The 14131-nt window shown below is 44.5% G+C and overlaps 1 protein-coding gene across 6 annotated transcripts in view; it reads right to left on the minus strand.

Annotated features, from left to right (window-relative positions):
* The window catches only part of WWOX (WW domain containing oxidoreductase), a 791253-nt gene that overhangs the window by 333962 nt on the left and 443160 nt on the right, over window positions 1–14131 (minus strand). Inside the window, exon 9 of one of the 6 annotated variants that reach the window (XM_023528569.1) lies at window positions 565–606. The exons of the other annotated variants lie outside the window; for them this stretch is intronic. Within the exon in view, the coding sequence (XP_023384337.1) occupies window positions 580–606 (27 nt within the window). The 3' untranslated portion in view covers window positions 565–579. Of the gene's footprint in view, window positions 1–564; window positions 607–14131 lie in introns of those variants that run through there. 6 annotated transcript variants of the gene reach the window in all.

Consider the following 14131-nt stretch of genomic DNA (forward strand, 5'->3'; position numbering starts at 1 on the left):
TATTATCAAGATATCAAGTGCGCTAGAGGTTACTAATTACGACAACTGCCTCATGTTGGGAAGAAAATATTTTTTGGGAGCAGGGCTGTCCCTCATACCAACCACTTCAGCTGCTGAGTAAGCAAAAAGCAATGTGAATAAACTCTGTGGGCATAAGAAGTCCAGGGCTTCCTTTTAAATCAGTTCCTAGAAGGCAAGAAACCAGTATATCATAGTGAGACAATCATTTATAATGGGACCGTTATTAGGAGCCAAGATATAAAAATTGTACATGAAACAGCCTTATAAGCAGATTCAGTGCGTGCCCGATTAACCTCCCTATCCCACGGGGGGCTGTGGCTCAGGGGAGTGGTAATGAGATGTGGAAGCCATTCGCCTCGAGGTCACAGGTTTAAAACTGGACATGTTAGAAGGGGCCTAACTGCTATTTCTGCGTGACTCGGTGGAGCACAATTGGGCACGTGGCTACCTTGTGGGCTTGGAGACACAGAGACCAGAGTTTGAGCGCCCGCACTGCCCCTGAACTAGCTGTGGGATGTTCGTGCTGTTCAGATCCTCCTGCGGCCTCAGTTTCCCAATTTATAAAACCTCGTCAGAGTTGATTTTCTGAAAAATAAATAAGAGTATGCTTGGCATGTGGTAAGCAGTTGATATATGTAACCACTACTATTCTAAGAATACATATTTTCTTTTGAGTTCTTGGGCATTAAAGGTGGCTATAAATATTACCAGCTACAGCACCATTGGTTCTACCTGGGTTTGGGTAGCTATATGGAGCTTCTCTCTATCTCAGGTGAACAAAGAATAGGTCTTTATAGTCCGTATCTAGTTTGGGTTACTGGGAGCAGCGCTAATAGCAGTGCTAACATTTATTGAGAGTTTACTACATGCCAGGCAGTTTAAGTACTTCACTTCTATTAACTAATTCAACCATCACAAAACCCTCGCACAGTAGGTAATAGGAATAGTACAAGTAATAGTAGGTACTAGTAATAGTATTACTATTATAAGCAATAATCTCATAGTTTTACAACTAGGAGGAGGGACATAATTTGTACCCAGATAGTAGGATTCCGGATTTTGGTTAACTCTTAAACTATGTGCTAACCCTAAACTATGTGCTAACCCTAGGCAGAGTTAGGAAGAGATGTTTTTCTTGCATCTGTGATGAATGTGTCTCATACCCAGGATTCCCCACTGTTACATCCTGATGTGGAACCAAGTCTCAGCAGGAACAATAGAAATTGTGGTCAAAGTGGAAACTGGCCATGGACCCAGAGCTGTCTCGACTGGCAGAGCCTATGGCAAGAATATGAGGACTTAGCTTGCCCACAGATCTGATCTATCAGGCGGGTCCTTGTGGCAGGAAAACCACAGAGACAAATTAGGTGGGAACTGTGGGTCTGGGCAGCATTGAAATTGACCTAGAGCATACAGATGGTACTCAAGGAGAGTTGATAGATGCCACGTAGGCTGACATGAAAGCGGGGAGCCCAGAAAGGAAGAAGCAGTGTGAGGGGCTTTGAGCAAAAGAGAAAGGCAACATGAAGCGACAGAAAGATGAACTCGGAGACCAAAGCCCTGGGTTCAAATCCCACTTCTGACCTCTTCCCCCTTCCCTTTCTCCCCTCTACACTCGTTGTCTTATCCTTGATATAAGGGTGAAAGCCCTCCTGACAACACAGGATGCTGTGGAATATCCCTTGGTTAGGAATTCTGATTCAGGTATATACAAAAGGGCCATATATTTAATTTTTTGTTAAATGGAGAGAAATTATAAATTGTTTGGGGTGGCGGGGCACAAGGTCTCCTACACAGGTACATCTCACTCAGTTTAATACAGCACTTAAGTGTTAACCCTGTAATAAACTGGTGGTTCGTCCCCACCTCCCCCCCAACACTTTGTACTTTCCAAGGACCTAAGGCTCTTGATGAAAAGGGAGGAATAATCCTTTCTTTGGTGTCTGCGATCAAGATCTATTTGGTAACCCACTCCTCTAATACTGCCTGTGCAGAGAAATAATTTTGGCTCCCCGTTAATTTGAGTATTGAACTGAAATTCTGCAGCTGCTTTCTGCCAAGCCTGAAAGCAGAAATTAATTTCAATGACCCAGGCGAGTGGAGGGGAGCTCTGTCAGGTAATTAGTCTTCGTCTTTGCTACTCAGGGTCTATCACTGTGCTAATCCATACACAAACCCAGGCATTCCCCGAGTCACTGGCAATCTGCGGGCCGTTTAACTACCTCTTGCTTGGGTTCACGGAGAGCAGGCGCATCTGCAGGAAAACGGATGAAGGCTCCCTTTCATGTTTCCCTTCTTTCTACCTATCTAGGGCTGGCAGAATTAATGCGGCTGATTTACATGTTATTTTCCTGTTTGATCGAGTCTGCTATTGACTAAGCAGAGCTTGGGGTGGAAGAGGAGGTGGGGGGAGGCATTCCCCCTCATACAGCTTTCTGACTTGCCAGTTTATTAATGAAAGAGGCACCAATATTGATAGCCCTGACACTACAAGTGCAGCAATTAAAGGGTATGTCCTTCCAGGCTTCTAATTAAAAGGGAGATTTTTTCTACCCAGGATGGGTCCTATTGTCCTATTTGCATTCAATTCTAGTTTGGGTTAGGGACACCCCTTCCTATTCCTTCAGGAAAATCGCCTGGAAACCTTAGACCCAAAAAAATAAACAAAGGTGTGAAAAGCTTTGTTCTCAACGGGGGTCATTCTGCAATCCAAGGAAAAGAAGGGTTTTTGGAGAAGGCATCTGTTCACAAAAGCAGCCTGCTTCCCTCCATCCCTCTCCCAAACACTTCTCAGAGCTTCACGTCATTCATGTGTTTAACCCTGAAGGGGGTGGTGGGGTGGGTGGGCAGCTAACGAATTAAATAGCAGCTACAATAATTTCCTGAGCACTTACTAGAGGACTTTACATCCGCTAGCACAGTTCAGCCTTACAGCAACCATGTGGGGTGGGTCTCAGCGATTCCGTTTTTCAGATGAGAATGCTGAGACTCAGCTCAGAGAAGGTGAGCGCCTGGTGGTTCTTTCTGATCTGAAGTCCTTCTTTATTCCACTCTGGGTGCCAAACACTCAAAAGTCTGAGGGGTCAGGCAGATAGCATATGTGGCGGAAGCAGGTGCACTGAGAACATGGGATCTGGGGCGTCCTCATCCCATCTAAAGGAGCAGCCCCTACCTCGCCACCCCACCTACCTGTCAATTCTGCAACCCGAATTCAAGCCCAGAATGACAGGTCTTTGGTGGCACTCAGACGTTTCAGGAGAAGTCAAGAAATTTGGACTTTTAAGTGAACTATTCCTTAAATGATAGTAACTCATTAGTTAAGAAAGCTCACATTTGCAACTTCAGAGTCACTCTCCACCTGCCTCCTTGGAATCATTAAGATCCATTTTTTACTTAGTGTTTGTTTAGTTTCTGAATCTCTCACGGGAATGAAAACGACCCAGCTTTGTTTGTCAGCTTTCCCATGTTACTAGGTCTGGGTGGTCACATGCTGTGGACTGTCCCAGCACTGTGTGGAAATTAAAATGGACACAAACTGTGATTCCCAAAATGCCTCCCTTGTAGTCCCTCCACCGCTGACATCAGGTCCTCACTTTACCTTTTTAGCAGATCTCACTTCTCGCCCAGGCCAGTCTCTGACAAACCAATCCTGTGCACCTGGAGATTGGTGGGCCTCTCCCAGACCCCAACTCGCCTGCCCCTGTCACCGTGAACAACCCCGGGTTTCCTCCCAGTTCAGCAAAGAGCCAACTATGTGACCTTGGGCACGATTTTTTCCTCCTTCTGCATGACTCAGTTTTCTCAACTGTAAAATCAGAGGATAGTCATACCTCACAGGTTTGTTGTGAGGTTCCTAAAAGAGAACATATGGGAAAGTTTGAGCATGGAGCCTGGCTCCTGATGAGGAGGCTGCCAGTCTTGGCATGTGCCAAGCAGCCAAAGTGCACGGCTCAAGGTTTGAGTTTCTTTGCCAGGACAATGAACAATGAAACAGAACAATGATTACTAAACACTGGGGAGCCAGCGAGTCTTTTGGCCTCAGTTTTTCTACCCCTAGAGTGGGTTTTATATGCCTCCCTCATAGAACTGCTGGGATATTATTAAAGGAATTCAAACTGCACAGAGACAGGCAACCAGGTTGAAAGTGCCTCCCTATGCACATGGTGGAACCAGGCATGGGAACCCCTGACATTCAGCGGGACTGCAAGTAAACGGGCTCCCACAACCAGCCCCCCGAGGTCTTAATTCTGTTGCTTCAGACTCATATCACTCAGGTTTTATGCTTGAAAGTCTTTTTTCATGCTTAGGACTAAACCTTGGAAATGGAAAGAAATAATTTAAAAGCCTGAATCTTCATAGGAGCCACAATGGTGACATCTCCTAATCATGTCTCATTTTACTGTGAATTCCTAGAAATGACAACATCTCCTCCTAAAACACACACGCAGAGAGAGGGGGAGAGGGAGAGAGAGAGACTGACTTGACAAACAGAAAAGCTCTAATGCTCTAATGTATTTTATTGGAATCAAAAGTACTCTATCTCGCCTCTGACCCCCCTCCCATCCCCTCTAGCCCGCTGCTGGGGGCATGGAGGAAAAGTCAGAAGCATTAGTCTGGTGTCAAGTAGCACTGCCATCCACATTCTGTGAGAGTCAATTGCAATTAACAGGGCCATTCAGCAAAGGCAGGTTCGGACAGACAAAGGGAGTACAGCCAGATCTTATCAGAGCCCAAGGCGAGCAGGCTGGGCCTTTCCCAGGCTGTTTTCACAGAAATAAAAAAATAAAATAAAAATAATGGTGGTGAAGGAAGAACTGGGTAGGTGACAGAAAGCTGGATCAAGAGGAAAGGGAGAAGGATAGGGAGTGAGAAGAGCTAGGTAACTGCGTAGGGAGGTTTAAACACAGAAAGACAGACTCCTGAGTGAGTCCATCCCTTGGGTTCAAATCCTGACTTTCTGCCGGCTACTGCAGATAGGTGGGCAGGTCACTAACCCTTCCAAGTCTTGGTTGGCTTATCTGTAAAATGGGAAAGTAACAATACTTTCCTGTTTTTAAAATCGTCGTATGAAATCATGTTTACAAAGTGCTGAGGGTAGAGCTTGGTAGTGGGCAGTTATTCTGAGAGAAGAGCTTGGCTTGGTGTGGAGAAGGAGAGGCGGACATCCAGGAGAGAAGTGGATTTCTCAAGCAAGCATCCCTCGGAGGAAATCAGACTGCACGGAGACAGGTGACCAGGTTGAAAGTGACTCCCTGTGCACATGGTGGAACCAGGCATGGGAACCCCTAGGATGGTGGTTCATAGGTGCTGATGCCAACTACTCTGTAAGCTCCTTACAGGCTGGGAGGTGGGGAGACACACACTGTAGTCAGCCCTGGGCTGAGAGAACACTTGCCAGGCTCCCACCCATCACTCCATTTTGACATGCCTTCCCCTCCAAAGTGCTTAAATTTCTTTTCAAGCAGAAGGGCTTGAACACCACCAATTGCATGTTTAGCTCTGTGCTATTTACCAAGGGGCACATAGCAAACCACCTTTACCTCTCCAGTTTCTTTGTTCCTTTATTTCTTCATTATGAGAATGAGGTCACGGACTAAGAAAGCACAATTTCATGGAAAGACCTGATTTCATAATGCCAGGTGGGCCACTGATGAGTGGCATGACCACAGACCAGTGGCTCAGACTGTTTCAGGCTTCATCTTGAATGTGGAAGCATAAATACTCATCCTAGGGTTATTGTGAGCATAAGTAAAAAATAGCAGGTGTGGCTGAGTGTTCCGTGTGCACTTTTATAATTCCAGCTTTCTTGGTGTGCTCCAGATAGACAGGAGCTGGCTGGCTTGAACTGTCAGCCTGTCTCGAGTGGGCACGTGCCCCTGTCTGGACTTGGGCGGACGAGGGGAACAAGTCCAAACCCCACCAGCCTCTTCAGCCAGATAAGGAATTCTCCTCAATGCACAGGCCCCGAGACTGGTTTTATGAATTCTTTAAATGATCACGCTCGCAACGGCACCATGAAGAAGTTATCTGAAGGAACAGACAAATTAACTGGAGGTTGAATACTTGATCCTCTTCCAGAAACAAAAGCACAACTCCAGGGAGGGTGGGGAGACTCCTCTCTATTTTTACTTTCCTAGCTAAGCTGACTATTTTGTTCACAGGCCTCGGTAATTGAGCATACACCTTTCAGACCCTCTTAGAATTCCAGAAACTTGAGACTAAAATAACCATTCATTTAAATTTTTTAAAGTTCCCATGGAGCAAGAGGAAAGGGGGGTCATTAGTAGTAAGCAAAAAGACTGAGAATGGTCGAGGGGAATAGTCGCTTGATTTTCTATCAAGAAAAAAATAATAATACACAGCAAAACCTCATTAAGTCAGTATCGGTTTATTCAAAAGAGCTTATCATCTGCAGTAACTATTCCCCAATCAACTGGATGCCTCTATTGTAATCTTCTTTAATGTTGAAAGTCTGATAAATAAATATATTAATATATCAGAGAGGACAAACTTGGTTTATTCAAAGGCATGTGGTATTTTGAGTGATGTCTCTAAGTGTCCAGCAGAGCAATCAGCGCATAGTAGGTATTTGATAACCCTTAGCTTCTTTTCCCTGCATTTTGTATGATCAGAATTTTAATCCGGTCCATAACATGTCTAGTCCTTATCAATAATACCTTGCTTCCATTTTAATATACTATCTTTTATTAAACTGGAGCCACAAACTCTTAATAGCAAGGGCCTGTTCAAGGCATTTTAATCACTACTGGAGTGCAGATGTCTCTCCTAGGAAAACACGGGCACTGTTCAGCAGCCACGATGGGGACCGTCCATCCACCTTCGTGTTGGCAGAATGAGTTACAGGATTATATTATCAATGCAATTAGGCCAGGCTCCCTCTGCTCGTCCATTGCAGACCTCTCGGCTCTGTACAATAAGAGGCACTATCCTCTGTGACCTGGTTTCCAAAACATTTTTTTCCCTCAAGTGGCCACCACTGAGCCCTGCATGGAAAGGCCAACTTTCGAGTTTTGTCCGTGCCTGCCTCTCATAGGTCTTCCAGCATGGATACCCAGGCCGAGGGCAAAGAGACACCTCGTGCCGTTGATGATGACAAGATGCCAACGTCAATGATCGTGGAGTTAATGATGCCGAGGACGATGACATGGATGATGTTGATGGTGCTAGCTCCGCACTGCACACGTCAATGTGCTAGTCTCCGTGCGAGTGCTGGAAGAGCATTTTCAGCATTTAATCCTCCCAAGAACTCTCTAAGGAAGAGACAGTTCACACCCCTGTTTTGTAGGTGAGGAAACTGAGGCTTAGAGAAAATGAATGACTTGCTCAAGGCCCACAGAAAATAAGTGGCCCACCCAGGGTATGGACCCAGGTATGCGACTTCTAATTCTTCAAATTATACAACACTAACCCTGTGTCTTAGTCTGTGTGGCTGCTATAACGAATTACCACGGACTGCGTGGCTTAAACAACAGACATTTATTTCTCATAGTTCTGGAGGCATGGAAGTACAAGATCAAGGTACTGGCCGATTCGGCACTTGGTGAGAGTCTCTTCCTGGCCTGCAGGAGGCCGCCTTCAGGCTGTATCCTCACATGGCCTTTCCTCTGTGCATGCATGCCGAAAGAGAGAGAGAGAGAGAGAGAGAGAGAGAGAGAGAGAGAGAGACAGAGAGAGAGAGAGAAACAGAGAGAGACAGAGAGAGACAGAGAGAGACAGAGAGAGACAGAGAGAGAGGAGACAGAACTATCTCTGTTCTCCGCTTCTTACAAGAGCATCTGTCCCATCATGAGGGTTCCACACTCATTACCACATCTAAACCTAATTACCTCCCAATACCATCACATAGGGGTTAGGGCTTCAACACATGAATTCAAAGGAACACAATTCAGTATATGACAACCCATTTCAAGCAATTCTGTCTCCCCTCTAGTCTGGTCAGGAGTAGCACATGAGAAACCCCGTCTTCACTTCCAGATCAGTGGTCTCAGAGGAGTCCTAGTCAGGATCTAAGGCAGTGTGGCCCAGATCCAGGTCCACCTGACATCCTTCTTCATTCTTCCTAGGCAATGGGCTCAAGGGGTAGCCAGGCATCCATCCACTAGGCAAAATACCTAAAGCTTAGATTGAAAGGGTTTCCTACATCTTATTCTGGTAGCCCAGAGTGAGCCAGACCTTAGCAAATCTTGAGTCAGATAACAACCAGATATTGAGGGGAAAGAGTGTGATCTTGGCATCAGACACATTTAGATGTAAAAATCTAATGACACTGGGCAAGGTTTCCTGTATGTGCGGTGGAGAAATACGTATTGCAGGGATGTTTTCAAAATCAGATGAGGAATCTCAAGTGAATTCATGGGCTATGTCTGGCGTGCTGTAAAAGCTGTATAAGTATTACTTTCTTCATAGGCTCTTTCCTGCCTTGAACTCTTTCTTTTCCCCATTCACAAATGCAATACTTACCCCAACCCCACCTAAACACACACATGCACTCACATACACACTCACACATGCTGTAGCCTAGTACTGAACCTCTAAACCAATGACTCTCAGCCTTGTTCCCACTGTGTGATGTTATAAGTGAGACCCATTCTCATCGGTTCTAAGTCCCTAGAACGCCAGTGCTTCTACTTGCTCTCCCAATCAAAGAGCATTTTTGGTGCCTGAAAGAGTGGGTAAGTGAAAGAGATATTATAAGGATAACCTAAACATCAAATATATAAAAACTAGAAGCCCATCGTTCCCAAACTTAGGTATTTGAACATCCATTTGTAACAAGATACTTCTCGTACACTCAAGCAGAGACCAGCTCTTAGCTGACAATAATTTATGGTGTTCCCATTGCCCTGGGCACTTGTATTTTAAAGTCAAGATCTTAAATACTCAACAAAATGAATCTCTAACAGTAATAATGTTCTTCCAAATGTTAAAAAAAAAAAAAAAGGCCTGTGGTGTAGAAGAATATGGCTAGATCCTTAACATACACCTGCTCTGGATGCTCTGGCTCAGGAGCACTGAGGGTAGGTGAAATCCATGTTACAACCCCCATGGCTAGCTGTCAGTAGGACTGGGGGTTGCCTCTTTGGGTCCTCTAGGGGGTCAAACTACTAAAAGGACACATGGCCCTTTGGGCAGCTAAGCTGGAATTGTTCTCGGCAATGAGAAGCCTGAGAAAACCAACAGCAACCAAAAACTTGCCAGGAGGGTTCTCCCCCTGCTCCCCTAGCTGACTTACATGAAAGTGGAAAGTGAAACGGGTCCCAACCCCCTTTTGATGCACTCAGGAGCAGAGCCCAGGTTTCACTGCACACTCCGCGACCCGCTGAGTTCTCTTTATGAATCATACATAAAGTAGAAAAGCAAAAGAAGCCTGCCAGCTCAACTCTGCACCTCACAGCAAAGCATAAAAGCACGCAGGAGGTAGCAGAAGTTGCTTTCCTGAGAAGCAGTCTTGCAGTGATCTGTTTATGAAAAGCAGGGGATCTTTGTAGTGGCATTGCTCAAGCTGGAGACCTGTCTGCATACTTGTCAGAAACCTGCACAATGACAGGATGGAAGCCAGTGTCACCGCATGTGGTCTAGAGTCCTGAACTTATGACTGTTTTAAAGACATGCAAAATGCAGTCATTTACCCCGGGCTTGTTGTTAGGAAGGGTAGAGAATGGGGAGAAAATGAAATCTTTGGGATCAGACAGCTGTAAGTTCAGTGCCCACTCTGCTCCTGACTAGTTGAGTGACCCCGCGGAAGGCACTTAAACTCTCCAAATCTCAATTTCTTCAAAGTAAAATTAGGATAATAAATGTTGGATCTCTCCTCCACATGACCCTTTCTTTCCCTTACACTCAGGGGGATAATTAGGCCAAAATATAGCCAAGTAAGTAAGCGCATATCTTAGTCTGTTTGAGCTGCCATGACAAAGTACCGTAGACTGGGTGCCTTACAAACAACATAAACTTATTTCTCACAGTTCTGGAGGCTGAAAGTCCAAGATCGAGGTGCCAGCGTGGTTGTAGTCCACTGAGGTCCCTCTTCCTGGTTCATAGCTGGTGCTTTCTCCCTGTGTTGTCACATCGGGGAAGGGACTAAGGAGCTTTCTGGGGAGTGTTTTATAAGGACGCTAATCCCATTCAAGAGAGCTCCACCCTCAGGAATTAAGCTCTATTAAAAGGGCCCACCTCTTAATACCATTATCTTTAGGCATTAGAATTTCAACACAGGAATTTTCAGGGGAAACATTCATATGTTGGGGGACAGAGGTTGCAGACCAGATCGGTAATGACAGCTAATACTCAGAGCAAGCTAACCTACCGAGTGCCTAGTACTATGCTGAGTGCTTTGGTGAATGATAGCATTTATTCCTTACTTCCTTCCAAAATGTCCTAGTAAGACGATATGAGTATTAGCCCCACTGTACAGAGAAGAAAACACAGCTTAGAAAGATGAAATGACTTTGCGAGTTGTTGAAAGTGATGATCCAGTTGAGCTCTAAAGGATGAGAAAGAACTAATTAGATAAAGCAGGAGGGGAAGAGGACTGCAGACAGAGTCAACAGCCTGTGCAAAGGCCCTGTGACAGGAGGGGGAGATTGACAGGTTGGGAGGGGAGGAGAGTGGGGTGAGAATAGGTTGCAGATTGGAAGGGGCCTTGCAGGGTCCGGTAAGGATCTGGGTTTTTATCCCAGGGGATACAGAGAGCCAGTGAAGAGATTAAGCAGGGAGCAGAGAATAGGGTGGTGGCAAGATCAGATTTCTATTTTAGAGGAATGACTGTAGCTTCTCCCTAAGGAGATTTCAAGGGAGGTAAGAGGAGATGCAAGATGCCAGTTAGGAATCTTACAGACAATGCTGCCATAAATGGCACTAACTCACAGACTCAGAACTCATCACACTGCCACCAGGTGTGCTGCCGGGAGACAAAGGAAGGCCAAACCTCATCAGTGTTTTCTGTACCCCATCTCTTGGTCCCTTATGGGGGGAAAAAAAAAGATGCAAACGAAATGTCTTCCTGTTTTTAGAGTCTTAAATGGCACAAGAACTCCAAAGGGAAAGGCCCAATGTGGAAAAGCAAGGAGTTGTGCCCTTTGGAAAGTTTTCATTTTATTTTAACTTTGCTAAATCGACTTACATTCACATTTTGAAATATGTATGCACGATAAAACATTGTAGTTATGGTCTACTGGGTTAAAAATCCACTTTTTGGAATAGATTCAAGGGAATACTTATACAAAAGACCTCAGAGTGGAAAGTAATTCTGCAGATAAAATGGAATGGAAACATCCCCTAAACATACCCTTTGCAAGATAAATGCACAATGAGGAAGGGTCTGAAACCATCATTAATGGGAGGTTCAAAACAGGCGGCCCCTTAACCCCTCATGAAACTAGCTGGAAGGGAAATGCCTGGCTAGTCCTCAGCATCAACGTTCACACATTTCCAAGGGTCTCTCCTCTTCCCTTCATAATTCATTTGAAACCAAGAGGTTGACTCCCCCAATTCAAAACAGTGAAATTCCATTCTAGCATGCCACTCACAAAGCACGGGGCGACCATGGTGTTTATTTTGCAAAGTTCCAGACAAAGAGAGTTAAAAAAAATTGCTGAAATAAATCCATCAACAAGCATTTCTGTGCTTATTCTGTGTAATTATACTGTTATGGGGAGGCATACAGAAAAGGAAGAAAATATGGTTCTTATTCTCAAGTTGCTGGCAATGGTCTTGAGAGGGTGCTTCTCAGCGCCAGGTGTGCATCAGAACCACCTCAGCAGCTAGGCGGAAGGGCAGATCCCTGGCACCTACACTCCCACCCAAGCCCTGGACCGAGTGTATTAGAGTGTCCACATGGGGCCTGGGAATCTGCATTTTAAGCAAACAGAGGGGCTTCTGATGGGGGCTGGGGTTCTGAACCACTGAATTGAAAAGAAAGAGAGCCTGAGGAAACATGAGCACCACAGAATCAAACAAGAGGACGAGCCTTGGTGCGTATCCAGCCACACCTACCCAGAGTGGCATTCTTTAGTCAGCAGCCATGACTGGTGGTCGCACATTCGGCCTTTGCTTTACATCTCCAACAAAGGGCACGGATTCTTTATGCGGAAGTTCATTGCACTGTAAGACAACCATCCACTGTCCTCTGAAGAGTATTCAAAAAGCTGGAGCTTCTTTCATCTTCCCCATGTCTGCCTCCTTTGATCTAGACGTTGTGTTTGTCAGAGCTGTCTAAACGTGACACTCTTGTCAAAGCTCAACATATCTGAAATCACTATATACTCTGTTTTGTACCTTTTACCTGTCCTGTAGCCTTTTTGAAAGTAAAATAGAGTTAAAAGAGATGACACTCATGTCCTCGCTTCATAGTTCCCACTTTTTTTCTTAAAACTTTAGAAATTATGTATTTAATTATTTCTTCCAGACTTTTCATATCCGTGTCAAGTTTCTTTCTTTCCTGTCCTTGTCACCTATTCTATTCTCTAACCCCTACTTCGCATTCGTTCTTCTTCTCTCTTTTTATGCATCCAGTTCCACCTCTTTCTCCTGTTTTTCTCCTTTTCTCCATGATTTTACCAAAATTTCCAACAGAACACCTGAGGTCTCATTGGTGACTTCCTTTCTGGCATCTTGAGCTCTTACTCAAAGACTTGTAGTATCACAGAATATCAGAATTTAAAGGAGGCTTGGACTCCAGCCAAGGTGAACCCCTCGTTATGAAGGTAAAGGAACTAGGGCACAAAGAGGACAGAGGTCAGACTGAGATGCCCAGGCTGAGGACCGAGGCAGCATTAGGACTCAGGTCTCCTCCCTGGCTGAGTAGTTTTGGACAGCTGCCTTACTTGGGATTTGGAGACCTTGCTATGTGGCCAGAAAGATTCTAATCTTCGCCCCCTCAGGGAGATATGGTGACAAACACCCTAAGAAAGAGAGTGGTCTATAAGGTTGCTAAATTATGTAGAGTAAAACGTTAAAGGATAGAGAAAACTCACCCACCCTCCTAACTATTCTAGTGTGATTTTCATAAAAGAGGAAATAGTGCCACTGAGGTACCAGAAATCACGGCAGCACACTGCCCTTTATGGGTGTGTGGGGAATGGGGGCAGGGAAGGGGGAAGAAGGAACAAAAACAAAACGAAAAAGGAAATGAAAACAAAAGCAAAAAATAAAAACACCCTTACCATGATGGCTATTATGTCAAAAGGACACAGGAGCCAACTGAAAGAGCTCCTAATGGCCAAAACATGTGAGCGACAAAATAAAGTAGTCCTGGCTTTTACCCAAAGTAGAAAATAAATATCCATAAGCCCACACTGAAGTAAATAAATGATTGCATAAACAAATAAGTGGGGGGAAAGAGACAAGTCTTTCATGCAGAAGAATCCCAAACAGTTTCTGTAGATACTCTGCCTGAGAGGAGTAAGAGCCTAAATCCCCACTCCTTAACTGTAGGCTGCACACAGCAACTTCCGTCAACAAAACAAAACAAAAAATAGTATGGAATGGACAGGAAAAGAGTAACTATAGGGGAGAAATCTGACAAATCCTACTCCAGCCAGTGAAGAAGTTCAACATCGACAGTGATCAGTCATGTTGATAGCATGTGCCTTTGATATGATGTGATGAGAAGGACACTCTGCCTCTGGGACTTCTCCCCCAAAACCCTAAATCCCAGTATAACCATGAAAATGAACCAGACAAATTCCACGTCTGGGGCATCTTCCACAATCCCTGACCAGCGCTCCTTAAAAGTATCAAGGTTCCTCAAAAGCAAAGAAAGTCTGAGAAATGGTCACAGCCCAGAGAAGTCGAAGGAGACAAGATGACTAAATGCAGTGGGGGATCTTGGATGGGATCCTGCAATAGGAAAATGTCATTAGGTAAAAACTAAAAAAAAAAATCTGTGTAAACTATCTACTTTAGTTAACAATAATATATTAAAATTGGTTCAAATATATTAATTTGGTACATTATAATAAATGTACCAAATAATGTAAGATGTTAACAATAGGAGAAACTGGGTATAAAGTATGTGAAAAATCTTGTACTATTGTCTCGATTTTTGTGAAAATCTAAAAATAATCAAAAACATAGTCTATTTTAAAAG

The sequence above is a fragment of the Pteropus vampyrus genome, unplaced genomic scaffold, assembly GCF_000151845.1.
Source record: "Pteropus vampyrus isolate Shadow unplaced genomic scaffold, Pvam_2.0 Scaffold29, whole genome shotgun sequence".
Classification (NCBI taxonomy): domain Eukaryota; kingdom Metazoa; phylum Chordata; class Mammalia; order Chiroptera; family Pteropodidae; genus Pteropus; species Pteropus vampyrus.